This window comes from Panthera onca, chromosome C1, assembly GCF_046562875.1.
Source record: "Panthera onca isolate mPanOnc1 chromosome C1, mPanOnc1 haplotype 2, whole genome shotgun sequence".
Lineage (NCBI taxonomy): Eukaryota > Metazoa > Chordata > Mammalia > Carnivora > Felidae > Panthera > Panthera onca.
Window position 1 is genome coordinate 200,095,963 of NC_138346.1, and position 27,948 is coordinate 200,123,910.

General features: G+C 46.3%; 1 protein-coding gene across 6 annotated transcripts; it reads right to left on the reverse strand.

Moving 5' to 3' along the window:
• Window positions 1-5,128: 5,128 nt before the first annotated feature.
• RCC1 (regulator of chromosome condensation 1) lies at window positions 5,129-27,948 on the reverse strand. Of its 6 annotated transcripts, XM_060624744.3 has the most exons (12): window positions 27,848-27,948; window positions 20,015-20,148; window positions 11,158-11,236; window positions 10,486-10,575; window positions 9,409-9,596; window positions 9,051-9,230; window positions 8,126-8,222; window positions 7,889-8,011; window positions 7,241-7,396; window positions 6,867-6,986; window positions 6,393-6,545; window positions 5,129-5,451 (listed from the first exon to the last, which is right to left on the reverse strand). In XM_060624744.3, the coding sequence occupies exons 3-12, from the start codon at window positions 11,228-11,230 to the stop codon at window positions 5,276-5,278; spliced, it is 1,356 nt and encodes a 451-aa protein (XP_060480727.1). In that variant the 5' UTR covers window positions 11,231-11,236; window positions 20,015-20,148; window positions 27,848-27,948; the 3' UTR covers window positions 5,129-5,275. The 6 variants fall into 6 exon arrangements, with proteins under 6 accessions (XP_060480727.1, XP_060480730.1, XP_060480728.1 ...); XM_060624747.3 differs by lacking the exon at window positions 10,486-10,575; XM_060624745.3 differs by lacking the exons at window positions 20,015-20,148; window positions 27,848-27,948 and adding an exon at window positions 18,852-18,956.

Sequence of the window (27,948 nt, forward strand, 5' to 3'; positions counted from 1 at the left end):
AACTGCAAATATAAGCACACTTTTTAGAAAACGGAAAAGTGCCCTTTGGGAGCCAGGACGACTCAGTTCCACTACGTGGCCTTGGACAAACCACAGGTCGGCCCCAGCCACCCCTTCACCATTTCCCAATTTGCAAGACGTGAGATTTTTGTTGAAGCTGGATGGGATCCTGCGGTGGAAAGGGGGACAGGGGTTATAGGGCGTGTAAATTGGAGTAACAGAGTCATCTCAACCAAATAATCCCCAAGTCGTGTCATTTTGCTTTCCTGAGTCCCATATCCACTACCCTAACCCAAACCGCCAGCTCTCACTTGTCCCAGAATGATGACCTGCCCATAGAATGCCCTCAGTAAACAGGATTTCAGTGACTAGATAATCCCGATAAAACTCTCCTAGTCCGGAAACGTCCCGGGTCAAAGCCTCACATTGGCGGCTATTGCTCAGGGAGCTTCTGTAAGTGACTATCTCTAACAATGAAGCTCACTTTGCGGATCTCTTTTTGGGGCTCCCTCTGGGCTGATGTGACACTAACGCCCTCCTTTACCAGTTTATACGCAACCTGGGCGTTGCGTGTCAAAGCCAAGCGCTCATCGATCTGAAAACTTGAGATCCAACCACCAGCTGCCACATTTCCAGCTTTATCCTACTTACTGTAATAGCAGGGTACCGGCTAGGTGCTTTGACTATCAATTCCAACAAATGAAACATCAATCTCAGCCCTCTCTCACTAATTATTTTGGCAAGTTATTTAACCTGAGACTAATGTGGGTAATAGTCCTTACCACATAGGGTGATGTGAGGAGAAAATGAGAAGTTGGGAAAGTACTTGGCCCAATGCCTGGCATCCAGGAAATTCTCCATGGCATTTGGAGGCATTCAAATTATAACCGATAGCTGTTTATTTAGTACTATTTGCCAGGGCCTCTGCTGTGCTCTTTGCTTACTACACGTGGAAGATTTATTTATTTTCAGGTTGGAGATTTTTAAATGTTTATATATTAAGTTGTTTTCTTTCTCTTTCGAGACTATGCAATTGGGGGGGGGGGGTAGGGAGAGAGAGAGAATCCCACACAGGCTCTGCACTGCCAGCACAGAGCCTGATGCGGGGCTGGAACCCACCAACAGTGAGATCATACCTGAGCAGAAACCAAGAGTCTGACGCTTTACCGACTGAGCCACCCAGGTGCCCCTTAAATATTTATTTTTAATTTAGAGTATAAGTTTCATGAGACAGGGATTCTTGCCTGTTTTGTTTCTAATCAAATTCCTACAACAATGTCCGGGATATGATAGGCACTGAGAAAATATCTGCTGACTTTATGAAATAAACAATGAACAGCACAGTCCCTCACCCTATCTATCCCTACCCCGAAATTCCATTCCCTTGGGGCAAATTTTTCCAAATCTTCTTCCTAGAATCTTTCCGCACATTTCTAAATGACATATGTTCTCTTCATTTGTAGTTTCAGATATTTTAGCAACTGCTCTTCATTCACACATATACACGTCCAACTTCTCATAATTTCTGTCAGAGCACAGGTACCTGGCTGGCTCAGTCAATAGAGCATGCAACTCTTGATCTGGGGGTGGTGAGTTCAAGCCCTACATTTGGCCAAAAAAAATAAAACAAAATAAAATTTCTGTCAAAACAATATTGAACATCTACAATTCTGTAAATCTTATTTGTAGCTAAGCCACATAGGGTGCTATGATTACCTTTGTTTTGGGGTAATCAATCCAGGTTGGAGAAGGATGGGGGAAAAGATAAAACAGAGTAGATGTGTTTGAACAAAGGGAAATTTACACTTGGCACTAAATTAATACTTACACCAGAAAACTATGCATGTGAAAAACAAGGCAATTATTAACTATAGGGAACAGTAAAAAAAGTACAATTGCCAAAACAGCAAAAACTATTTACTTTGTGCCTGGCACTATTCTAACATATGTGAAGCACCTGCAGAAAGCTTCATAATGCTTGCTTGCAATACAAGGAAAAGGAATTGAAGTTCTAGGTTCAGGTAGCGGCTAAATTTTTTTTTTTAATGTTTATTTTTGAGAGAGAGAGAGACAGGCGTGAGCAGGGGAGGGCAGAGAGGGACAAACAGAATCCAATGCAGGCTCCAGGCTCTGAGCTGTCAGCACAGAGCCTGGCGCGGGGCTCTCACAAATGGTGAGATCATGACCTGAGCGAAGTTGGCGGCTCAACCAACTGAGCCACACAGGCGCCCCTGAGGCGGATTCTGATTCCAGCCTAGTTTGTGCCCTTGGTAAGTAGCTTTTTTTGTTTATTCATTTTTTGAGAGGGGGATGGAGGGTCGGGGAGAGACACAGAACCTGAAGTAGGCTCCAACCTCTGAGCTGTCACCACAGAGCTGGATGCGGGGGTTGATTTATGAGCTCTGAGCCAAAGTCAGACGCTTAACCGACTGAGCCACCCAGGGACCCCTGGTAGGCAGCTTCTTGACCTTAAACGTCAACTCTATGGACTGTTTCCCAAAAGACAATGCTGACTTTGCAGGACTGATGTAAGGATCAGAAGAGCTATTATTGCATGTAGAGTTTAGCACAATGCCTGGCCCATTTTAAGCCCCAATACAGAACAGCTGCTATTAAGAAGAGGGAATTTTCTTTTTTTTTTTTTTTTTTTTTTATTATTTTTTTTTTTAATTTTTTTTTTTTCAACGTTTTTTATTTATTTTTGGGACAGAGAGAGACAGAGCATGAACGGGGGAGGGTCAGAGAGAGAGGGGGACACAGAATCGGAAACAGGCTCCAGGCTCCGAGCCATCAGCCCAGAGCCTGACGCGGGGCTCGAACTCACGGACCGCGAGATCGTGACCTGGCTGAAGTCGGACGCTTAACCGACTGCGCCACCCAGGCGCCCCAAGAAGAGGGAATTTTCAACATGCTGTCAAGAAGGAAAACTCCAGTAAATCTAGTCCAAATGGACTTTTGTAGGGAAGAGTAGCAGACATACAAGTGCTTCTTTACAAAGAAAATATTATAATCAAAAGTGTGATTTCCCTTCTAAGAAGTCAGTTTCTAAGCAGTATAGTGCCTGTATCAAAACTAAAACTTCAGGGTGCCTGGGTGGCTCAGTTGGTTAAGTGTCCAACTTCAGCTCAGGTTATGATCTCACCATCTGTGGGTTTGAGCCCCCCAGGTCAGGCTTTGTGCTGACAGCTCAGAGTCTGGAGCCTGCTTCAGACTCTGTGTCCCCCTCTCTCTCTGCCCCTCCTCCACTTGCACTCTCTCTCTCAAAAATAAGTAAACATTAAAAAAATGTATTAAAAAAAACCCAACAACTAAAACTTCAGGGGTGCCTGGGTGGCTCAGTTGGTTAAGTGTCCGATTCTTGATTTGGGCTCAGGTCACCATCTCGTGGTTTGTGGGATTGAGCCCTGCCTCGGGCTCTGTGCTGATAATGCAGAGCCTGCTTGGGATTCTTTCTGCCCCGGCTCCACTCGTGTGTGCACATGTGCTCTCTCTAAACATTAAAAAAAAAAAAAAAAAAAAAAAAAAAAGCCCTAAAACTTCAAGGGGGAAAAAAATCACAGAATACATTTTATTTTACATCATATTCATTTTTCTAGTTACTAACATCCAAAAAGAATCCTTCTGGCAATAATAAAAATTTCCTGTTATACATATAACAGACCTTCTATATCAGCATTGTTCATTATAAAAATGTTCTTTGTTTGCATAGCCCAATACTAGCCATATAGGACTACTGAGGACTTGAAATGTGGCTAGTGCAACCAAGGAATTTTAAATTTTTACAACTTTTGATTTAAATGTAAATAGCCACGTGTAGCTAGTGACTACCATATTAGGTCGGCTATATGATTTGGTTGCTTAAATGCCTGGGAAAATCTACATTAATACATACAAGTTGTCTTAAGAGTTATTGTGCAGTTAATCGTTTAATCAATGACATCAGCTGTTAAAAATGATACAACAGCAAGCTTTAGCATAAGTATCTATAGGTATGCACTGTACTCAAATCTTGGTTTGGGATTAGGATATTAAAAGATCCATTCCATGTCTCTTACATTATGCAGCATAATTTTTAAAAAATCCAGTGATTCCTGAAACATAAATACCTAAGCAAAAATCAATCACCTCTTTTTCTTTTTTGATTTGTATGAAACAGCCACACCAACAGCTGACTGGCATATTCTAGGACATGTCACTTAAGTCCTAGCCTTGACCAGGTGCTTAGGTGTGGGTTTATTCTGCTCTTCCCAACACAGGTGCTCCCTTAAAAAAAGCAGGGAGTATGTAGAAAACAAGTGGCCTGTTTTATAAAACTCTAAATTTATTCAAAGTGTTAAAAGAGTTCACTCTCCCCTCCAAAATACTTTACATTAAAAAAAAAATCAAAACTGTTTTCTATTTCCTCAGCCACTGTACAAGCTGCTGCTTCCCTTTCTGGGCACAAGCCTCTGCCCCCTTTCCCCTCCCTCCCTTCACTCTCAGTATTGCTTTAAATTTGTTTATAAAACCCTCCTTCCCCACTCCCCCCATGTCCTGCCCTGCAGATGTAGCTTCCTTTCCAGATTTCAGGCCCTTGGCTGCAGGTAAGGCATGTTGGATGGGCAGAATTCTCAGGCAATGCCTGAAGGGCAGAATGTTTTGTGCTTCTGGGAGAAAGGCTGATTGGCTTTTTTCTTGACCAAGTGAAGGATCATTGTTTTTTCTTCCCCGTGGACATCTGTTGAGGGCCAAATATTTGGCTTGGAGTTGCCCATGGCTGGGCAGCCCTGCCCGGTCTCCAGTTTCCCCCAGGCATAAGTCCATGACAGCTGGGTCTGACCACCATACCATTTGTCTGCCTGTGGATTGTGAAGGACAGAGGGTGGCACATGGCTACAGTAGGGCTTGATGAGCCCCCAACCTCTCAGAATGTGGGCACCAAATCCCCAGGGGAGGAATTTTTGGTTTTTGGCAGGCAAAACCAGGGTCAGCCAGGACCATGGGAGGTAGGGACGAGGGGGAAAGGTCTAACCACATAACTCTGGGGCGAGCAATGTTCCAGCTGCCAAAACCCCCTCCCCTTTTTCATTTCCCCCCTCCCCCTTCATCCTGTAGACTGTAGGATGACTCAGGAAAGGAGGACAGAAAAGAGGGAAAGGATTCTGTTCTGCTGATAGGAAAAAGGCAGATGACAGAGTACTCAGGGCTGGGGGAGGCCTGCTGGAATCTACAGTCATAGCTTCCCAGTTCCAGGAGGGGGGGGTGGGTGGCGGGAGCCAGGCCCGCAGAGGCTTCATCAGCTCTGTTCCTTGTCCTTGACTAGTAAGACTGTGTGCTGGCCACCACTGGACACAGATAAGACCACACGGTTCTCCAGCTGTTTGCCTGTCATCTCCACAGGGCTCCAGGCATCCTCTTCCTGCCCCGTGCCCAGCTGGTAGTTGGTGCCCATGCCCCAGGCAAAAACACGACCTACAAGGGAGAGAAATGGGGGCAGCTGTCTCCAGGATTCCTAGCCCCACCTTTCTGTAGTGTGAGAAGCCTGGAACATGAGGGTGAATTTTGGCTTTGGCCTGTAGCAGCCTAGCAATGTCCCAGCCTCTAGTAGTTCAGGGAAGCTGAGAGAAGCCAAGGAGATCTTGGATTTAAAAAACAGCTTTGTCAACCAGAGACCACATTGCCAAAGACTTCTCCCTGCTCCTAGGAATGGCATTCAAGGTCCTACATGACTGGCCACTCCCCAACCCCTATACCACCCTCCATTCCAAGGACCTGTGGGACTGTTCTAGATGCTCCTGCACTTCAGATGCCCTCCATGCCCTCCATTGCGTATCATAAAGGACTGAACCTTTAAGGTGTAGTACAAGCTCCACTTCCTCAGGAACTCTTCCCAGATAATCCCAGGTCAAGCGCTTCTATCAGCTGCAGCCTTCTCAAGGTGCCCATTGCTGTCCCCCTCAGGCTTTGGTGACCACCTGGTTCACACTCTCCTCTGCTGTGCCTGCTATGACCCCAATGACTAAGCCTTCTTTCTCCTAGTAAAATTCTAAGTACAACTCTCTGGTTGTAAATAAAGAGGTCACCTTGGTGGAAAATGTAAAGAGAAGCCTGAGTTAGGAGTCTGGAGACCTGGATTCAAGTCCTACTGCCTATCTGGGCCTCAGTGACATATCCCCTTCCACTATTTTTCTATGCTACAAAACAAATCACCCTTATTAAAATAATTTGTTTACTCATTTTATGTCCATCAAAGTCAGAACTTCAGACAATCAGGAGAAAAGCAACGTCATCACAAACAGTGCTCTGTGTATCTCAGCTCTATTCAATGATGGACATCAGAGGCTGGTGAACAGTTTGGTAAGAATCATGACCCCCAAGCCCCAACCACACCGAATGTGGGCAGCCCCACTCACCATCCTTGGTCACGGCATACCCTACGGAGGCCCCACAAGCTACTGAGGAAACAGCAGGGAGCCTGGAGATGAGGGTGGGTATGCTCTTCTCCTCAGCACCCTCCCCAAGGCCCAGCCGCCCATACTCAGCGCGACCCAGGCTGTATGCTTTTCCTGTGGGAGGAGGGGAGAGATAAAGAGTACCAGAGGGCATGTTCCAGGTAGGCCAGTTGAGTTCCCATATCTGTGGGAGCTGGTCCCCACTCCCAGGGTGGTAAAAATGTCTGCAGTATATTCCAGTTCTGGGGGAGTCCTGATAGAGGCCCCATAGGACCCCACTGAACTCATTCATACCTGGAGGGGTGCCAGGACTCTGAGGGATGGGGGTGGCCCTCATGGACCCACATCTGATCCAACCCATGGAGCAGGCCCAGGTTCCATATCTTACTGGGCTTATGCCCAAGGAACACTCCACCCTCAACCCAGAGGTCCCACCTTCTGAATCCATGCAGACTGTATGATGCTGGCCACCAGAGAAGCCCACCCAGGACTTGGTAGAGTTCTTGAATGATGTCAAGTTTTGGGGTACAAAGCAAGATTCTGTGCCTGGGGTTCCTGGGAGGAAAAGGCCAGGATAGAGCTGTCAAGGGTGAAGCTGTCCAAGGAGCTGTCCTTCTTCATTCCCTCACGCAGCGAGGTCGCCTCCCCCCGCAACAAACACCAAGATATGGATATTTTCACTTTACAGTGACAAAAATATGGCTCTGAGGGGTTAGCTGACCCCATCAAGAGCGAGCAATCAATAAGTGAAGCCAGGATTTGAACCCAAGTCACTCTGGGGTATGCTAGATGCTAGGCTTGGGACTCACCAAGCTGATGATAGTTGGAGAGGCCAAATCCATATACATGACCCTCGCAGGAGATGGCAAAAGTGAAGTAGGCACCACAGAAGGCATCCTGGAATCTCACGTGACCCCGGCTTCCTCTGGATTTCAGCATCACACACTTGGGGACCAAGAGTCGTTCTGTAGGCAGAGAGGCAAGGGTCAGTGGCAGACACACACAGCTTCTCTGTCTGCCCTGTGCTTTTTTCCCCATTACTATAGCCCTTGGAGGGAGACTAAGCAGGCATTCTTCTCCCTATTAAACAGAAGAGGAAACTGAGGCCATGAGAGTACAAGTGCCTCACTCAGTCTCCCACAGCCTTAAGAGGTTAACATTTACATGGAACTTACCACGTGCCAAACATTCTTCTATGTTAGCTCATTTAACTTCACCACAACCCAATGAAGTAGGTTTAGAGATGAGGAAACTGTGTCCAGAGTCCCACAGCCAATAGGTAGCAGAACCACAATTCAAATCCAGGGTAGTATGGCTCTAGAGTCAGAGTTCTTAACTACCAGGTTAAGGTCTATCTGATGCAAGCCTAAAGACTATTAGGGAACTGCTCTTGCCTTTGACCTTCACCAGGGGGTGGCGTGCCAAGTTGCCCCGCCAGAGGGACCTAAGCCACCTACCAAGGCCCTGCCGGCCACCACGGTTGGCAAATAATTCAGGCACACGGCCCAGCTGGCCCTGCTCCCCGCAGCCCAAAGTGTAGAGGTCACCATCAGCTGTCAGCATCACCAAGTGGTCATTTCCTGAGGGGGAGAGGAAGGCAGAGGATGCAGGGCTTGTCTGTAGGGCGCAGGGCTAGGCCAGCCACGGAACAAGGTTCTCCAACTCCTGCCTAGAGCGAGTACCCCCAGACTCACCTGAGGCCACCTTCACTACAGGCATTGTCAGCTGCACTTGCACAGGTACCATGCTCTTCTTCATGGGCTCCAAGAGTCCAATCACACCATTATTGTCCTGGAAGGTAGGGCAGAGCACTTACCAGCCAGTCGTGCCTGCCCCATACCAGTCAGGTCCAGGCTTGCAGGCAACCACAGAGCTGTCTGGTGAAGGACACTGGTGCCAGATGGGGATGAAGAGGTGGGCAGGAGCCGGGACAAATAATGAAATACTTAATGAATGAAATAGTATGTGGCTTGGGATTTGCATTAAAATAACAAAGGATCGGGGTGGTGGGGTGGATGGGAGTAGAGAGGAAACAAGTTTGGCCACAAATTGATGACTATAGAGGCGAGTAGATGGGTGTTCAATGTTATTTTTCTGATCACTTTTATGTGTTTGAAATTCTCCATAAAAATTTTTAAAAACAGTCCTGATGAAGAAACACCTTATCAGATTCCTTTATTTTTAACATTTCAAAATAAACACCAAAGTACCAAAACAACTTTAACGCTGACTCTGTTTAAACTGCACTCCCTTGCCTTCAAAATTCTGAGATGTGACAATCTTTCCCATGCACCCCAAAACCCCTGACAGATGTAGGAGATGGCTGGGGAGGAGAGAGGTTGAAGGAGATGGGTGAGGAGAGTAAGCTTCCTGGATTAGCCTCAGCTTAAAGGCATCCTTGATCCACGCTTTCCCAAGATACACATTTCATAATGTAGATTCAAGGTAAATGTGGACAGGCCTGGATGAAGAGACCTGGGTCTGGGCCCAAGCTCTGCCTCTGGGCCTTGATTTCCCCACCATTACATACAAGAGGGAGGTAGAGATGGATTATCCCTGGGGCCTCACCAGTTAATTCAGCCAGCCAACCCCCATGCAGTTCTCCAGACCCAGTCTTACCCGGAAGGAGCCCCAGAGGAAAACTCGGCCATCCTCAGTGAGGGCTGCTGTGTGACTGTCTCCTGCCGACACCTGTACCACTTTCTCTTGTAGTTCCACTTTCCCGGGAACCATCTCTGAACCCTCTACTGATGTGTCCCTTCCCAGGGCACCCTCATCATTGCAGCCGAAGGAGTAGACCTGTGGCCAAGATGCCTTCATTAGTGCAAGGTCTGGCCTCAGTCCATTCTCGTTTAGGCCACTCCCTGCTCAGCTAGCCAGCACCATCACCACAGAGTAACTTTTGTGGCTCAAGGTTCCTTCTCCGAACCCCCAAGCCCAGGCCCTGTCCAATCCTGTGCCACCCACCCCAACCTACCTGGCCGCTTTTGCTTAGACACACGGTATGCATGCCCCCAGCCTCAGCCTGCACAATGTCCTCCGGAATGGGCACCAGGGCTGGCTTCTTCCTTTCCATCACATTCTCGCCCAGCCCCAGCTGGCCCACATCGCCCTGGCCCAGTGTCAGCACCATGCCTGGTTCTGTGCTGTGGGACCTATGTGAGACTGAGGGGTGAAGAAGACAGCCCTTGAGTGTGCAAGATGACAGGGGAAAGGAGGAGTCATTCTTTCTCCACTGCATGGGCTCTGGGATCACAAAAACCTGGGTTCAAGTCCCTGCTCTGCCACAGACCAGTAATATGGCTTTTCTAATAAGCCTAAATTTCCTCATCTCCGATATGTGAATAGCAAAAATAACTGTGTCACACGGTTTTTGTGAAAATTAAAAACTGAGCACATTATTAATATGAGGGAGGAAATGTTAACAAGAAGACACTCAATATTGTGAAATGAATCTTGGTGGGGAAGAGAAGAATGAGGATACAGACAGTCTTCCCAAATAGCTCCAAGTTCTCAGTTAGGAGTCACTGTGCCAACGAGGATTCACATAATGTCTACCCTTTCCTGACTGCTTACTCTACTAATGTGAAATTGCTTTGTAGTCCCCTAAATTATGCTACAGACCTTCCATATTAGGATCCTTTCTTATAGGAAAGGAAACAGAGACTCAGAGAGGTTAAATACCTTCCCAGGGTCACAAATCTAATAAATAGTAAAGTCTGCACTGAAACCAAGGGAACATGGGTCAGAGCATCGTTCCTAGCCTCCATGTTCTGGCTGCGACTAACTCCCACACGTATTCACACCCAACCCTTCCGCGCCTATCTGGGAACAAACAGGCAGCAGAAGAGGAAGGGGCGGGAGTAAGACATAAGACAGACATTTGCAAAAAGGTACAAGCCAACCAGCGGGCAGCAATGGGCCATCTGCTGCCCAGTGACGGTCGCCCACGGCCCCGGACAACCTATGGCGTCCAGACCCTCCCTCCGGGGGTGTGGCCACAGCTGCCAGGGCCGCTATGGCTGCGCAGAGGGTGCCCTGGGCAGGGAGCCACCTGGTCGGGTTTTCTGGTCAGGAGGGCTCGGCCCGTGGGCACCTGGAACACGACGGGAGGCACCAGCCCTCACTGCCTGGTTACGAGGGTCTGCAAAAGACAGACACTGTCTAAGTGTGGGTCCACACTATCCCCTCCCGGATTGGGGTTGGATTGCTCTCCTCACTGTCTCCCTCCAGGGTCCCAGGAAAGGAAACCACAACTACCTTCCTCAAATGCTACCAGGACATTATCTCATTTTCCCTTTTAACAGCCCAGCGAGATTGGTGCTGAGCTGTTGTATGAATCAGGTAATTCAAGCTCAGCGATGTTAAGTGACTTAACCGAAGCTACACGACTGCAAAGTGGCAGAGCCTGGACTTGAACCTACTTCTGGAAGTCAATGGTCCTAGCCCTGGCGCATTACTGCAGGGAGCAAAGTCCTAGGGTCTCATACCACCCCCCCCCACCCCACCACCTCCCAGTACTACCTGAGTGCTTGTAGACAAGTCTCTGCTGCTTTAGGAGTCTCAGAGGGTGGGATTCAGTAAGCTACAAGAGACTCCAGCTGGGTGGAGTTCTTGGGCTTCCAGGTCCCTCAGCTCCAGAGGTCAGGGAGGAAGGAGCCCAGTCCCAGAATATGGGGGCTCCAAGAGGCCACCCATTCAGAGATAGAGGCCAAAGCCAACTTACCCTTCACCTTCTTGCTTTTGGGGAGAGCATCCTCTGGAGGTGACCTTCTCTTAGCTATACGCTTGGGTGGCATCCTTTCCTGAAAAACCCAGGCAAATACTCCATTTCATTCATGGCAATCATTTACCTGCTCTCACTAGATAACCCTAAAAAAGGTAAGAGGGATTCCAGCCATTCCGCTTCTCAGAATTTATCTGAGAAGAATGGTAACAGAATAATGGATACATCCCAAGATTAAGTTCCCTAAATATTCTCTACTGTATTTGTCATAACATTAAAAAGGAAAATGGAGCAACCCATGTACTCAATAGTAGGAGCTGGAAAGTACGTGGTATATTTATAATAGAATGGTATGAAGCCATTAAAAGTGATGCTTTCAGAGATTTATTTATTGAATCGGAAGATGCTCACCATTGCCAAATAATATAAGACTGAAAAAACACTTCATCATCCCATTAAAAAATGTATACATGTGTAAAAATATGTGTAGAAAACTGTGTGGAAAGAAGTACGTTCATTATTAACAATGGTAACCTCTGGAAAATGGGATTATAGACACATAATTTTTTTCTTTTTGTACCTTCCTATATTATCTAAGATATCTAACATTACATGTACTTTTTAAAATTTTTTTATTACAAAAGATTAAAACCTTTAAGAACATCAAACAAAGTATCTCTCATAGCTCTCCCTCACCTTGAGATACCACTAGTAACTCTGGTGAAGCACTACTGTTATCAGACCCTCCCATCCACAAAAAAGCACGATTCTCATTAAATAAAACCAAACCAGACCATTTGTGCCCTTTGATCCAAAAGTCCCATTCCTACAAGGAACGTGGCCTTCCTAAACAGTCCAATAATAAATAAACACTGTGTACATGCTCACCAGGTATTAGAGAAAGGGGAAAGGAAACCACTTATAAGTTACGAGAAAGGTTCCATCCAGGGCAGCTAAGGTTCCACCCAGGGCAGCTACGAGCCTCAGCCCCAAACCCCTCCTGCCTTTAGCTGCTGCTGTCCTGCCATGTTCTCCCTGTCTTCCTCAAGGCTGCTGAGAACAGAGACATTTTCCCCAGCTCTCTCAATTCCAATCCAGCCTAAACTGTGTCCAAAGCCTCTTTCCTCCACATACCCAGCCCCGGAAATAAATCTTCATTGAGCCCTGGTCTTTAAGCTTGTGAAAAGAAGTCAAATTGTCTAAGCCTGGAGCTCCCGAAACCAGAATTGTAAACCCTCTGGCAGGGGCCAGGGCACTTTAGAGCTATCCTGATGTAGAAATAATATAGCTTGTGCCAATTAAGAATCTCAGGGCCAGAATCTGGGCTCAGTTACTTTCTAGCTGCTTGACCTTAGGCAAAATTACTTAATCTCTTCATGAATCAGTTTCTTCCTCAGTAAAACAGGGATAATAATAGTACCTACATCTTTGTTACATAGGATTAAATGAGCTAATATTGTAAATGTAATAAATTAGTATCAGTATTACAACATTTAGGGCCTGTCCCAGGTAATGCCTGAGAATAGCTCTAAGCTAATCTAACCCACCTCTCCTCCATTTTGTAGATAAGGGATGAGACTCTACCCAACACTAAAAATGGAATGAGAACTCCAGAGTCCTTCTCAGGCTCAGCTGTGGCCCTAACCAGCACCCTGCACCTCCCTTCCCCCCCCACCCCAATGTCTTTCTTCCAGTAGGTCCTACAGCCTCAGCCCCTCCAGCTCCCTATTGCAGAGTAATGAACACAAGGCCAATGGCCTCTTGAATTTCCAGGCACTTTTCTGCTAACTATCCTGGGGCAGAACAAAGGACTGAAGATGAGGAAGTAGCCAAAGGTTTAGAATTCTCCAAGCCAGTGTAGGCTGAGCCTCAGCAGGCTGAGCTGCTTCTACAGGTTGTGACTGGCCCAGTTCTGACTCTGATGAGGTGGCAGTTCTGAGCGTCACCCAACTTTTATTCCCTTGGGGTGTGATTCCCCCTCTTGGGGTGGGACTCCTCCTCTCCAACCCACCTCTTTGAGACCCCTCTTACCATGCTAAAAATGCACATTCTCGGGGATTAGAGGGAATTGGATTCACCTGCCAGGGCTGTGGCTTGTTCACCCCAGCTTTTGTGGCCATGGTTAGTCAGCAGCCTTGACCTCTCTGAGCTGTATCCTCATCTGTCAAGGGGAATACAATGACTTCTCAGGGCTGCCCTCAAAACTGAATGAAATATCTGTTTTCAGTGCTAAGCACACAGTAAGTACTCAATACATGGCAGCGTTTATTCATTTGTTCCACAGATATTCATTAAGTGCCTATCACCACTGTTTGGTTTTGGGTCAGGTGTAGCAAGGAAAAGGGGATTACCCCTCTCCCTGTTCCCATGAAGCTTACACTGTAGTGTGGAAGACACATTACAGATGATGCTGAGTGAAGGATAAGGAGATACGGTAAGAGATCACTTGGGGGGACACAACAATGTGAGTGTACTTAACACTGAGCTATATGCTTAAAAATGGTTAAAATGGCAAATTTTATGTTCGTGTTACCACACTAAAAAAATAAAATGCCTTGGGGTAGGGGAATAGAGTGGTCGGAGGGGATGACATTTAAGCTAAGACCTGAAATATGAGAGAAAGACAGTAGGGCAAGACCATGACGAAAGTGGTCTGCTAAATGGCATGTTTGGGAACGTGGGGAGACCAGTGCAGCTTCAGCTGGAGAGCAACTGGTCAGACGACATGAGGAGAGCAGGGGCTGGATCATGCAACACCTTGTAGGGAACACAGAAAAATTTTAAGAAAGTCTTCATCAGATTTACATTCTTAAATGGCTGTTCTGGCTACTGGAAAGAAAATGGAATGGACTGGAAGAAGAGGCTATTGCAGGCATCCAAAGGAGAGACGATGGTGACTTGATTTGGTCTGTCTGAGGTAATAGAGAAAAAGGAGACAAAACTGATCAACTTAGGAGACAAATTCGATGTGTGGATTAGATGTGCAGAGTGAGGGAGAGGGAGAGATCCAGAATGACCTTCTTCATCCTAAAAAAAAAATCCAGAGGATCCCAGGCAGGCCTCCCCAGAATCTCCCTATGAGCTTGGCCAAACACAAGGACTCCTAGGCATTGGGTTAAATGACTAGGAGGCCGGTATGGGGCGCCTGGCTGGCTCAGTCAGTGCAGTGTGTGACTCCTGGTCCCGGGGTTTATGAGTTGGAGCTCCACACTAGGTATAGAGATTACTTAAAAATAAAATCTTAAAAGAAAATGACTAGGAGGATGGTAGACTTCTATTAGTGAGATAGAGAACACTGGGGGACAAACAGGAGAGAAGAGACTGAGAAGACCGTTTCTCCAGGTGTTTTCCTGAAGCTTGAAGTCGTTGGGAGCCAACGAGAGATGTGAAGTACGCAGAGCTGGGTGGGTGAAGGGTGTGGGATAGAACAGGTATCCCTTGTTTCAGGTAGACAACTTGGATCCCTGGCCAAGCCGGCAGCCAGTTGAGTGTGTCCAGGGCTCTATCCTGCTAAAGGCAAATCTCCCATCAGTTCATCAAAATGACCTGTAGAGGTTAGCTGTGCCACAGACGGAGGCCGTGTAACAGGATGGAAGAGTACTCACAACAAGAAGTGAAGTGAAAGCACAGGGAAGAGAATTATGTCAGCATACTGGTGCCGACGCTGGGCTGACCTGTAGGCAAGGCCTGAAGTGCAGACAGAAAAATAAATGAGGTGGTTGGTATCATGGGGGCGCTAACAAAAAACATGTGTTACTGTGGGTTGGAACCCAGTGAACATCTCCTTAGACACCTGTGTTTTGGCTAAAATTGTGGGGCATCTCACCGCAAGCTATGAACATTGATCCTATTTTACAGACGAGGAAGCTGAGGCTCAGAAAGGTAAAGTATCTCACCCAAGACTGGAAGAGGAAGTGAACGTCTCAACCAAGTCGGTCAGACTCCAAAGCTGGTGTCCTTGCCACCTCCCTCCCCAATGTTCCCCAGTCTCTCAGCCTGCCTGGGTACTCTCTCTCATACCTTCTCCCCAAGAAAAGACAGCAACTTGGCTCTGGTCTTCCTGATACCTACCCCATCCCATTCCAGAAGTCATTCATGATCTTTCTAAACCTCAAACCTGAAACAAGGTGCTTCTTTGCTCAGACTCCCCACTGGCTCCTTCTGCCTGGAAGATAAAGCCCACATTTTCTAGCCTGGTACGGAAGGCTCCAGACTCTGGTACTGACATAACTTTTGGCCTATCCCTTTTCTGTCACAATCTCCTTACTCTTCCCACACAATCTTAGACTGCTTATTGTTCTCTCTGCCATTTGCATCTCTATACCTTCCCACCCCTTATCCTACTAGAAGAATGTCTACTCAGTCCCAAAGTCACCTCCACTGGTAAATCTTCAGATCTTTCCCCTCATCCCAAAGGAATCATTCTCTCCCAGAGAAACGGGACAGACTTTTGGATCTGGATCGTAATTACTCTAATTTACATGTCTGTCCATCATACCAACCTACTCCTTAAAACGTGAGCCACTCTGGGGCACTGGCCGCTCCTATCGTCTGTATGCCAACAATCTTTTACTCCTCACAAGATGAGGAAGGACTATCGCTTCTAATTCAATTGCTGCACCTGAGGCTCAGAGAAATAAATTTACTTGCCTAAATTCATACAGTCAGTAAAAGAGAGTCAGGAATAGAACTCAGGTATATATGACTGATTAAAAAAACCCACAAAAACAAACAAAAAAACTCATCAGCCAAAGGCAGACCATGATCCAGGCAAGGTTGGAGGCAGCCCAGGCAGGCCTCCCCAGGATCCCCCCATGAGCTTGGCCAAACACAACGAGTGAGGGCTGAAGCTACCTAAGAGGGAGAGGACAGTGAGATAAGAGAGGAGACACTGAGGCAGCTTGGGTCTGACAGGGTGGGCCAGGTGGGTGCTGGACCCACTGAAAAATGCGGGGAAGGACAGACCTGGGTTCTCTCTGAGCCTAAGAATTTCTGCCTCTCCGATGGAGGTCTCTAGGTATAGCAGAATGCTGTCGTGAGCAATCCCGGAAGCAGGGCAGGGGATGAGAGAGCACCTTCTAAAAGGTGGAGCCCTGGGGGCACCTGGCTGGCTCAGTGTGAGGAGCATGCAATTCTTGATCTCGGGGTCACGAGTTCAAGCCCCATATTGGGCCTAGAGCTTAAAGAAATAAGTAAACAGGGGTGCCTGGGTGGCTCAGTCGGTTGAGCGTCCGACTTCAGCTCAGGTCATAATCTTACGGCTCGTGAGTTCGAGCCCCACGTCGGGCTCTGTGCTGACAGCTTGGAGCCTCAAGTCTGCTTCAGATTCTGTGTCTCCTTCTCTCTCTGCTCCTCCCCCATTCATGCTCTATCTCAAAAATAAATAAATGTTAAAAAATTAAAAAAAATAAGTAAACAAACAATAAACTTGTTTCAAGGTGGAGTCCTTCACATCCTCTACTACACAAATCAGTTCTTTGTATGGACACCCTCTCTAACTGCTCTGGGTGTGTTTTCTTAATCACACAGTAAGTGTCTCGACTAGGAATAAGCAGCAATCTTTTGTCCCCATCCTAAACCCCCCTAACAAACACAGCTTCCATCCTCAGCAGCTTACAGTCGGGGAGAAGAGTGAGACACAGTCACAAAAGAGTAAGGTCAGATATAGAGTCAACTTCCACTAATACGCATCTATGATGCCTGGAATGCTCACACCTGCCCTCTGAGGTAAGTGTGATCACCCTGGTTTTACAGAGAAAAAAGTTGTGCCCCAGGCCACACAGGTGGGGTGAGATCCCAGGTCTCCTGACCACTTCCCATCAGCACCAGAGCATCCCCCTTCCTCCTCTTCCCCTTTCTCCCTGGGCTTCAGTTTCCTCAGGTGGTGAACGAAGGTATACCAGACTAGACAGTCTACCAGGGGCCTGGTGTTCCTGCTGTGACCTTCTATGACCCCTCCACAGCCTGGTTTCTGCAAAGAAAGATAGAGCCCTCTCTGACCACAGCAGCTGTCCCTGCCACCACCCCTACTTCCTCACTTGCCTGCCAGACTCAGAAGCTTAAGAATCTCTTTGTAAGAAAGGTCACCAGGAAGAAAGGGAGGAGAGAGTCTCATCTGTCAACAAACACTTGCTGAGCTCCTGCTATGTGCCAGCCACAGAGCTGATACACTTCACTCCAGGAGTTCACCAGAGGAGCCCCCTTGCATGCAGAGGTATCCTGGGGAAAAGGGACCTCAGCTTCCACCGGATGTTAGAATCATTGCTTTATGAAAAATACAGGATATAAGGAACTCTCACCATACACCTCTTACCTTCATTTTACAGATAAGGAATCTAATGCCCAAGGAGACTGGGGGTGTGGCCCAAGGGTACCTAACCAATAAGCTACAAAGCTGAACAGTATTCCTGCTCTTGGGATGTCTTTGTGACAAAAGCATGGTGAACTCCTAATTCCATCTTTCCAGACCCATTCTGATGCCCTTCTTGGGTGACCCCCTCCCTGCCTCCTCCACCCTCACCCAGTGTTTCTTGGTCTTGCACGCCAGACCTCTCGATACCTGGTCCTTGCTGTATTATCTTGTTACTCCTTTCTTTGTACCCCACACTGAAACATCTATGGTATTTCTGACCCCAACTCACCTTTACCTTCGTGCCTCTCCATGCCCCTGGCTGGATGGCACTAACCCCTCCACCTCTGTGGGCTGAATAACTCCACTGTCCTTGAAAACCCCATCCAAGAGTCATCTCACCGGGAAAGCCATCCGGACCCTCCTGGGCAGGGTTGGGTGACCCCCCCAAGAGTTTCCATACCACTCCGTACGTTGGACTTCTGCCAGGACACACAAGTTACACTTGGTTGGAGCACCTCAATTACCATCTGATGAATGAATGACTTGCCAGCAGCAGCGCCGCTGGGTCCACGGACATACATGGGTGGCACACTGGACCTTAACCGAGACCCCCACAGGGGTCTCCCCAAGGAGACCAGGGGCCACACGGGGCCCTTCTCACCATTGTTCCTCAGCCCTGCCAGCGCGGCACGAAGTAGACAGACAGTAAAAATCAGTTGACAGCTGAGTTGATGCGGGGTTCACAGCACACCTCTCCAAGGCTCAACAGTCTTCCTCTTGGTGCCTGGTGACGCTGACTTCTTGCCCTGCAGAAGACCCTCGCCAGCCTATACCTCGCGCTCCTAAGGCACACACTCTCCGGGCAGGATCCCCCCCGCTCCCCGCTGCTCTGCCAATCGCATCCTCCGGACGAATGCTGGACAAAACCACTTTCCCCTCTCCGGAAGCGCCTGTCGGTCCCGGGCCGCGAGGCGCGCGGGTCTGCGCCCTGCAGGGTCACGGCGGCCGCGCGCACCCGGCCGGCCGCGCTCGGGCCGTTTGAATCTCCCGCCCGCGCGGGCGCCGCGGGCGGACGAGAGAGGCGCGGCGGCAGAGGGGCCGCGCGGCCCTCGCTCGAGCCAGGCGGGGCCGGGCCGGCTCCAGGGCGCCCCGCGGGGCCGGGGACCCGCGCGCCTGCTCCCGCGCCTTCCTGCCGCCCGGCTTCACGTGGGGCCGGCGCCGCCGACACGAGCGCGCGGGCGACGGCCCCGGCCTGCCAGGGCTCCAGCTGTGGCCGTCCGGGGTGCAACCTTCCGCCCGGACCCTCCGCCCCGACCCTCCGCCCGTGACGGGTGCGACCTACCTCGCTGCAGGTCCGCCACAAGCAACTCCTCCGCCCGCCTGCCCGGCCGCGAACTGCCCCAGAGCATGCGCTCTGCAGGCCTCCGGCCCCGACCCCGGGCCAGAAAGAAAAACAAAGAGCCCGGCGGCCCCTGGCGGCCGCTCCGGGAAGTGCAAGTGGCGCGCTCGGGCTAGAGCGCTCCGGACCAGGCTCTCTCCGCCCTGGCCCGGGTACAATGGGTGTGTATTTCGGAGACTCCAAATCCGGACCGGTGGACTGACAACCAGAAACTACTTGAAACCGGGGTTTCAAGTTTGGGAAGGTCTTGAGGGGCAGAGACTGCACGGAGAAGATACTGATACTGCTTTCAAAAGGGTCTCCGTCAGAGAAAGATGAGAAGAAATCAGACCATCAACAACTACACAGGGCCATGACGTGGGTATGCACAGGGGCATCTGGCTCAGCCTGGGGCTTAAGAAAGGTTTTCCAAGGTAAGGCTAAGAGGGCAGAGCATCTAGGACGCATCCCTTGCGAAGACAGGGAGCGATGAGAGAGTCGAGTGGTTGTGGGAAACTGCCAAGGTGTGACTGGGGCAGAGGGTGCCTATGGGAGTGAGCAGAGAACACTAGAGAGCAAGGGTCAGATCATGACGCAGGGCCTAGTGTATCCAAGGAGTACAGCTTCTATCCTGAGGCAGTGAAGAACTAGGGAAGGGATTTGAGCATGGGAGTGACACGAGCAGAATTTGTTTTAGAGCAAAATGGAGAATGGACTTGGCAGAAGGAGAAACCGAGAGTGGGGGGAGCAAGAGAAGTGAGGGAGACCAGCGAAGAAAGAATGTGGGGCTATGAATTGGGGTTGGGAGCTGGAGATGGAAAATAGGCACCAAGCTGACTATGCTCTCTTAATACACTCCTTCTTCAGTGGATACAAACAGTTCAAGATTCCAGATGTTCCCTGAGGTGACTTCTCAGGCCATTTGATTGTGTCTGGAGGGTTTCTGAGGTCAGGACAGGGACCTCTGCAGAAGGGTATTTTCTCCATTTCGTGTTGATTCTGACTCTGAAAGTCATTCAATCATACCTGAACTCTAGATGGATACTTTTGGTGAGTATTTACCAACTGAATTTCTCCTACTATGCAGAACCCATCCCAAAGGACTCCCCATATTCAGGGTCTCTTACCTCTCCAAATTTACCTCTGCCTCCATCACGGACTCCTCTTTTAGATGATATACTGTGCGATTTCTCCAAGTTTTAACCCTGGATGTTTGATCTCTCTCTGCTTTCTTCTTCCAAGATCTTACTCATTCCCATGGCTTAATGTAATTATAAAATGATTATTATCACCCATTTTGTAAAACTGTTTACTTTGTTAACCACAGAAACACATCCACCCATGTCCGTGAGCTCATTTGTTCCTTACGAAACCTCACGATAGTTGGAAAATGAGAAAAATGAGGTTCAAAGGTGAGGCAAGTTCTCTGGGGTCAGCACACAAGTGGTAGAAGGGGACCAGAGGTCTTGTTCAGCCTGGAGCCATCATCTTTTAACTGAGAGGGCAGTCCATTTGGTCTGGTTCTGAACTCCACCCTAAGTTTCAGCTCTCTATCTCTTCCCAGAAGACCCCACACCTAAAATAAAACATGTTATGTACGGATCTAGACCTCTCCCCGCCCTCCCCAACTTCATCCTTACAGCCAAGAGTAAGGTTCTCTGAGAAGTAAAGATTCAATCCTTAACTTATTTTCTGATTCTTCCCTCTTCTCTCCTCTTCATGCTTTGGTTTCTGCCCCTCTGGTCTAAAGCACCACCCTCCTGGCCTCTGCTCCTGCCTCACATCCCTTCCCCTCCATTTTGTTCCACCTAGATCCCCATTAATCACCCTAAATCATGGCTCTGAGAACTTGCCCTGCATACAAATCTTTAAAGACTCAGGTATTTCTTCAGTGCTGTACTCGGAGCACCAGGCAGCAATTGCCCCAAGCTGTTGACTTCCCACTCTCTCCTTAGCCTCTGCACTGTACTCTGAAGGTGCCCATGTTCATTCTACCTTCTCACCTTTGTTGGGGCTGTTTCCCCTACCAAGTGTCTTTCTTCCTGCCTTGCTGAGCTCTTGATATAACTTAAGGCTCAATTCAGGCCCCATCTCTGTGAAGACTTCCTTGACCCCACTTATCTTTTCCTATTCTGAGCCGAAATATTAATTTTAATTATTTTTTACATTCTATCATTTATTTCACTTATTGCACACAAACCATAATAAGAACAATCAATTGAACCTGGCCCAGAACTGGCTCAAATGATAGAAGTGAAGGACACTGAAAGTTATTATAACTGTATTCCATATTCATAAAAGTTAACTAGAGATATGGAAGATATAAAAAGACCCAAAGTGAATTTCTTGACAATATCTAAGATTGTAAATACACTGGATGTGATTAACAATAAATTAAATATTGTGGAAACAACGATTAGTACACTTTAGGGCACAGCAATAGAAATTATCCAAAATGAGACGCAGAGAAAAAAGAACTTAAAAAAATTGAAAATAGCATTAGTGAAGTATGGAATAACTTTAAGTGGCCAAATATACAGGAAAGCAAGGAGGATCTGGGGACAGAAAATACATGAAGAAATGCCACCTTAAAAATGTATAAACTATAAACCTACAGATCTGTGATATTTTTTTAAATGTTTATTTATTTCTTTTGAGAGAGTGAGCACACAAGGGAGGGGCAGAGAGAGACAGAGAAAGAGAATCCCAAGTGAGATCATGACCTGAGCCAAAATCAAGAGTTGGAGGCTTAACTGACTCAGCCACCCAAACGCCCCATGATAGTTAGTTGTATATGTCAACTTGGCTAGGCTATGTTGCCCAGCTGTTTAGTTAAATGCCAGTCTAGATGTTGTTGTGATGGTATTTTTAAGAGATGATAACCTTTAAATCAGTAGACTTTAAGGAAAGCAGATTACCTCCTATAATGTGGATGTGCTTCATCCAATCAGTTGAAGGCCTTATGAGAAGGAATTCTGCCAAGACTGCATGTAGGCTCAAGACTACAACACCAACTCTTGCTGGAATTTCTGGCCTGCCAAAGTGCCCTACAGATCTCAGACTTGGTAGTCCCCACAACTACGTGTGCCAGTTCTTTAAAATAAATCTCTATCTATCCATTTACACACACATACATCCAGTTGGTTCTGTTTCTCTGGAGAACTGTAACCAACACAAAATCCAAGAAGCTCGAGTAACTCCAAGCACAAGAAACAAGATACATCAAAATCAAATTGCTTAAAGCCAATGATAGAAAATCGTAAAAGCAGTCAGAAAAAAGACATGTTATATACAGAGAAATGAGGCAAGGATATAATGCAACATGTTATGTGCAGAGGAACAAAGACAAAGATACAATGCAAACAAGGGGACAATGGAGCAACATCTCTAAAGCACTCCAGCCTGGATGGCTCAGTCTGTGAAGCGTCCAACTCTTGCTATGGGTTTAGGTCGTGATCTCACAATCCGTGGGTTCAAGACTCCCTTGAGGCCCCCACCCCCCTCCATCAAGACCCCCCCTTCTGCCATTAAGCACCCCCCCGCAGGTGAGCCCTGCTTAGGATTCTCTCTCTCTCTGCTCCCCTCGGCTCTCTCTCTCCCCCATCTCTCTCAAAATAAATAAATAAATAAACTTAAAAAAAAAAAGATAAAGTTTTTTTTTAATAAAAATTTTAAAAGTACTCCAGCAAAATTGTATCTCATAAGGTATATCCAGCGCAAACATCTTTCAAAAATGAAGGTGAAAATAAGGTATTTTCAGACATATGAAAGCTGAAAGAATTCATCACCAGTAGAACCATTGTAAAAGAAATGTTAAAATAAGAACTTTGGGGATGACTGGGTGGTTTAGTTGGTTAAACGTCTCAAAATAAGTAAATAAACTTAAAAAAAAAAAAAAAAAAAAGACCTTTGGGCAGAAGGAAAGTGATACCAGATGAGAATCTGCATCTACACAAAGGAATGAAGAGCACTGGAAAATACCTTATTTCACCTTCATTTTTTAAAAAAAATTTTAATGTTTATTTATTTCTGAGATAGAGAGAGACAGAGCATGAGTGGGGGAAGGGCAGAGAGAGAGGGAGACACAGAATCAGAAGTAGGCTCCAGGCTCTGAGCTGTCAGCACAGAGCCTGATGTGGGGCTCGAACCCACAAAGCATGAGATCATGACCTGAGCTGAAGTCAAACATTTAACTGACTGAGCCATTTAGGCGCCCCCAAACTTTAAAAAAGATGAGGGCACCTGGGTGGCTCAGCTGGCTCAGCATCCAACTTCAGCTCAGGTCATGATCTCTCAGCTCGTGGGATCGAGTCCCACGTCGTGCTCTGTGCTGACAGCTCAGAGCCTGGAGCCTGCTTCGGATTCTGTGTCTCCCTCCCTCTCTGCCCTTCCCCGTGGGGCTCGAACCCACAAAGCATGAGATCATGACCTGAGCTGAAGTCAAACATTTAACTGACTGAGCCATTTAGGCGCCCCCAAACTTTAAAAAAGATGAGGGCACCTGGGTGGCTCAGCTGGCTCAGCATCCAACTTCAGCTCAGGTCATGATCTCTCAGCTCGTGGGATCGAGTCCCACGTCGTGCTCTGTGCTGACAGCTCAGAGCCTGGAGCCTGCTTCGGATTCTGTGTCTCCCTCCCTCTCTGCCCTTCCCCCGTTCACTCTTCTGTCCCCTCTCTGTCTCTTTCTCCTTCAAAAATAAATATAAACATTAAAAAAAAAACTTTAAAAAAGATAGTTTCCTGTTTAGACAAAAAAAATGTATTGTGGGTTTTATAACATATATAAAAACATATATAAAAGTGATATACATGACAACAATAACAAAGACTGTGGGGTGACAACATAAAGTTCTTTTACTGTCATAAGTGAATAAATGATATGATATATACTATCATAAGTGAATGAATTGATACAATATCAATTTAATGTAGAATCTGATAATCTGAAGATGTATACTGTAAACTCTAGAGCAACCACAAAAATAATAAAACAAAGTTATAGCCAGTAAGCCAACAAAGAAGGTAAGATGGAATCAGAAAAAGTTACTCATTTTTTAAAAGGGAGAATAAGAGCGGCACCTGGGGGGCTCAGTTGGTTGACTGACTTCTGCTCAGGTCATGAGCCCATGCTTTGTGGGTTATAGCACCGCATCAGGCTTTGTGCTGACAATGCAGTTTCCCTTTCTCTCTGCCCCACCCTCCCCCCCAAAAGAAACAAACAAAAAAGAATCCTTAGTTGATTCTTTTTTTAAAAAAAGGTAGATTAAGAAGAAAAAAGGAACAAAGAATAGATGAGATAAATCGAAAACATATTTAAGATGATAAGACTCAAACCTAAACGTTAATCATATAAAAATATGGTCTAAGCACTACAATTAAAAGGCAGAGATTATCCTAATAAATTAAAAAAGGCAAGACCCAATTATGCACTGCCTACAAGAAATAGTTTGTTTTTTAAATGTTTATTTGTTTTGAGAGAGACAGTGGGGGAGGGGCAGAGAGAGGGCAAGAGACAGAGAATTCCAAGCAGGCTCCGCACTGTCAGCACAGAGCCCAGTGCAGGGCTGGAACTCTCGAACCATGAGATCCTAACCCAGCCGAAATCAAGTCAGACACTTAACCATCTCAGCTACCCAGGCACCCCATGAAATATGTGAAAAATATAAATACACAAATAGTTTAAAGGTAAAAGGATAGAAAAGACATCCTCTGTCACACTAGTCAAAAGAAAGCTGGAGCAGTTATATTAATAACAAAGTAGATTTCAGAGCAAAGAATATTATTGAAATAAAGTAATTTCATAAATGATAAAGGAGTCAGTTATTCAAAATACATAATCCTGAACATATATGCAACTAATAACAGAGCTTCAATATGTGAACCAAAAACTGATAGAACTTATGGAAGAAATAGACAACTCCACAAATATAGGTGAAGATTTTGATAACTCACTCTCAATAATTGATAGAAAAAGTAGAAAACCAGTGAGGATACAGGAGACTCGAACAACTCTTGTAACCAGCTTGAACTGATTGATATTTATCGAATGCTTCACCTTTCTTCACATTCCACCTTGCTTTCTTCAAACAAAGTAAAATACATATTCAAGTGCACATGAAACATTTATCAAGATAGACCATGGTCTAGGTCATAGAACAAGTCTTGGTAAATTTAAAAGGATTCAAGTCATACAAAATATATTCTTAGACGACACTGACATTAAAGTAGAAACTAGTAACAGAAAGATCTTTGGAAAACTCCCAAATATTTAAAAATGAATATACTTTTAAATAGCCTATAGATCAAATAAATCAAATGGGAATTTGGTAGTATTTTGAACTCAATTAAAATGAAAACGCAACATACCAGAAGTTGTGGGATATTGTTAAAGCAATATTTGGGGGAAACTAACAGCAATAAATGCCTGTATGAAAAAAAAAGAAATCTCTCAAATGAGTGACATCAGCTTCTACCTTAAGAAACAAGGAAAAGCAAACTACACCTAATCAAAAGAAAACAATAAAGATAAAAGCAGAAATCAATGGAACAGAACATAGAAAAACAACAAAATTATCAACTAGTGTTTACTATTGCCAGACATAGTATAGGAACTGAGCTTACAAATATGGTTCCATTCTTGAGGATCCAACTGTTGGGTTAGACGGACATCAGTTTGAAAAATAATCACATCAGAATGCTAATTATCATGATGGAATGCTCAAGGTGCTAATGCTTATGAGAAGGGGAAGTGAAGACAGTGGTTAAGAGTTCAGGTTCTAGGGGTGTCTGGGTGGCTCAGTCAGTTGGGCATAAGACTCTTGATATTCACTCATGTCGTGATCTCGCAGTTGTAGAATTGAGCACTGAGCTGGAAGCCTACTTGGGGCTCTCTTGCTCCCCCACCCCTCCTTCATGTGTGCTCATCCTCTCTCAAAATAAACTTAAGAGCTCAGGTTCTAGAGACAAAGACCTTCAAGTTTCACTCTGTGTGGCCTTGGGCAAATGATATAACCTTGATCTTGATCGTCTTCTTTTTCTATAACATGGATTTAATCAGATTCCCTGCATTACATAGGGCTCTTGTAAGGATGAAAAAATGCCTAGTGCATGGCAAATCCTACTCAAATGTCAGGTACTATCATTAAGATGTGGGTCCCATCCATTAGAGGGAAAGACATATACAAAGATGGAAGAAATGGGGGTAAGGGAGAGGCATGGTTGAGGAAGGACTTTCACTCCCCAAAAAACTACTCATTTCCACTTTATTTTCCAGTGTTGAGTAAAACCAGGCACATGGGTATATAATTAATTACAACTGAAACTGAGGTTTTAGGGTGTAGTGGTTACATTAGCTTAATACCAAAAAGTGGTTTAAACCAGGTGGAAATAGTATTTTTTGAGGCATGATATAATATAGGTTGAGAATAGGTTCTGCAGTCAGTTGCCTTGCTCAGATGCATGCTCTGACACTTACTGGCTGTATAACGTGGGCAAATTCCACATATCCTCCAACTTCAGTTGTCCTCATCTGCTAAATGGGCACAGAGTACCTTCTTTATAGAGGTATGTGGAGTATTAAATTACATATGCACCTCACTACACTGTCTTGCTTAAAGCTAGTAACATAATAGCTTATCATAGTATGGTTTAGGAGTTAGGTTCGAATCCTGGTTCTGCTCCTTACTACTTAGATGATCTTGAGCAAGTTTCTAATCCCTTAATCTCTCCTGGAAAGATAGGGTTGGTTCTGAGGTAAACCTGGTTGAATAGTAAGTGATGGTAGACTTTATTCATTCAACAAGATTTATTGGATACGATATCCCAGGTTGTTTGCTGGAATGCTTAACAAGCTCATTGTACTTTTATGAGACTGTAAGCTTTTTACAAATATTAACTCATTTAAATCTCACTAAAACCCCAAGAGGTAGGTACTTTTATCATCTATGGATGAGAAAATTGAAACAGAGAGGTTAAATTGTTTGCCCAAGGTCGCCTGGTGGTATTAGGATTCAAACCCAGACTGTCTCGGGACTCCCAAGTTTGCTAGGAATGCCTACTTGCAGAAAAAGCCTGCAGGCAGGTAGGTTACAAGAAGTTTGGCAGAAAGGGTGGGGCCTAGAAAACTCGCCAACAGCTTGCTTCAGCTACCCTTTGGACATAAAGAGAAAAAAACGCACGTATTTCCTGCCCAGCAGGTTACCCGGACCTATGCTGAGAATTTGTACTAAAAACTGTAAATCCCCAGGTTAGCTGTAGGAGAAAAAGAACACTTCATTCTACTGAGCACCTCCTGCACAGACTGCAGATGTGACAATGATACCAAAGAGGAGACTTTTGGCTATACAGGATCCCTCCCAGCAAGTGTGCAAGAGGGGGATAGTTGCAGAGGCTGCTTCCTACTTGTGGGCTTAAGCAATCAGCCTGTTAGACTAATACCTCAGAATTGTGATGAATACATGCCAAAATGCTTAGAACAGTGCCTGGCAGAGGTAAGCATTGCAAGAACACTTGTTCAAGATGACCTTTTAAGTTGGTACTCCTTAAAAATAAACCCATCAAGAGGCATCTGGGTGGCTCAGTGTCCGACTTCGGCACAGGTTATGATCTGTTTGAGCCCGAGTCAAGGCTCTGTGGCGACAGCTCAGAGCCTGGAGCCTGCTTTGCATTCCCTATCTCCCTCTGCCCCTCTCCTGCACTCTCAAACATAAGCATTAAGAAATTTATTAAGCCCAGCAAGCTCTCCCAGATTCTCCACAATCATAGTTTAACTACCTCCAATTCTATCATCTGGGGCTCAAAGGAGTGAAGCAGTCTGCCTCAACATTCCAAAAATTTGGGCTATGACTCAATCATCTCTAATCTCCTCAATCACCTTGATGGCTTCTAAATGGGCATGAGGCTGTTATAGTCCCCCTCCCCACTGTATGTTCATTTAGTCCCACCCAGGAACTAGACTCTACCTTCTAGATGGTTCCCTGCTAGTTCCCATCCTTCAGGGCCTGGACTAGTTTCCAACGCTGGCAGTCAGTGCCTGTGCTTGACAAGATTTCCATTGTGACTC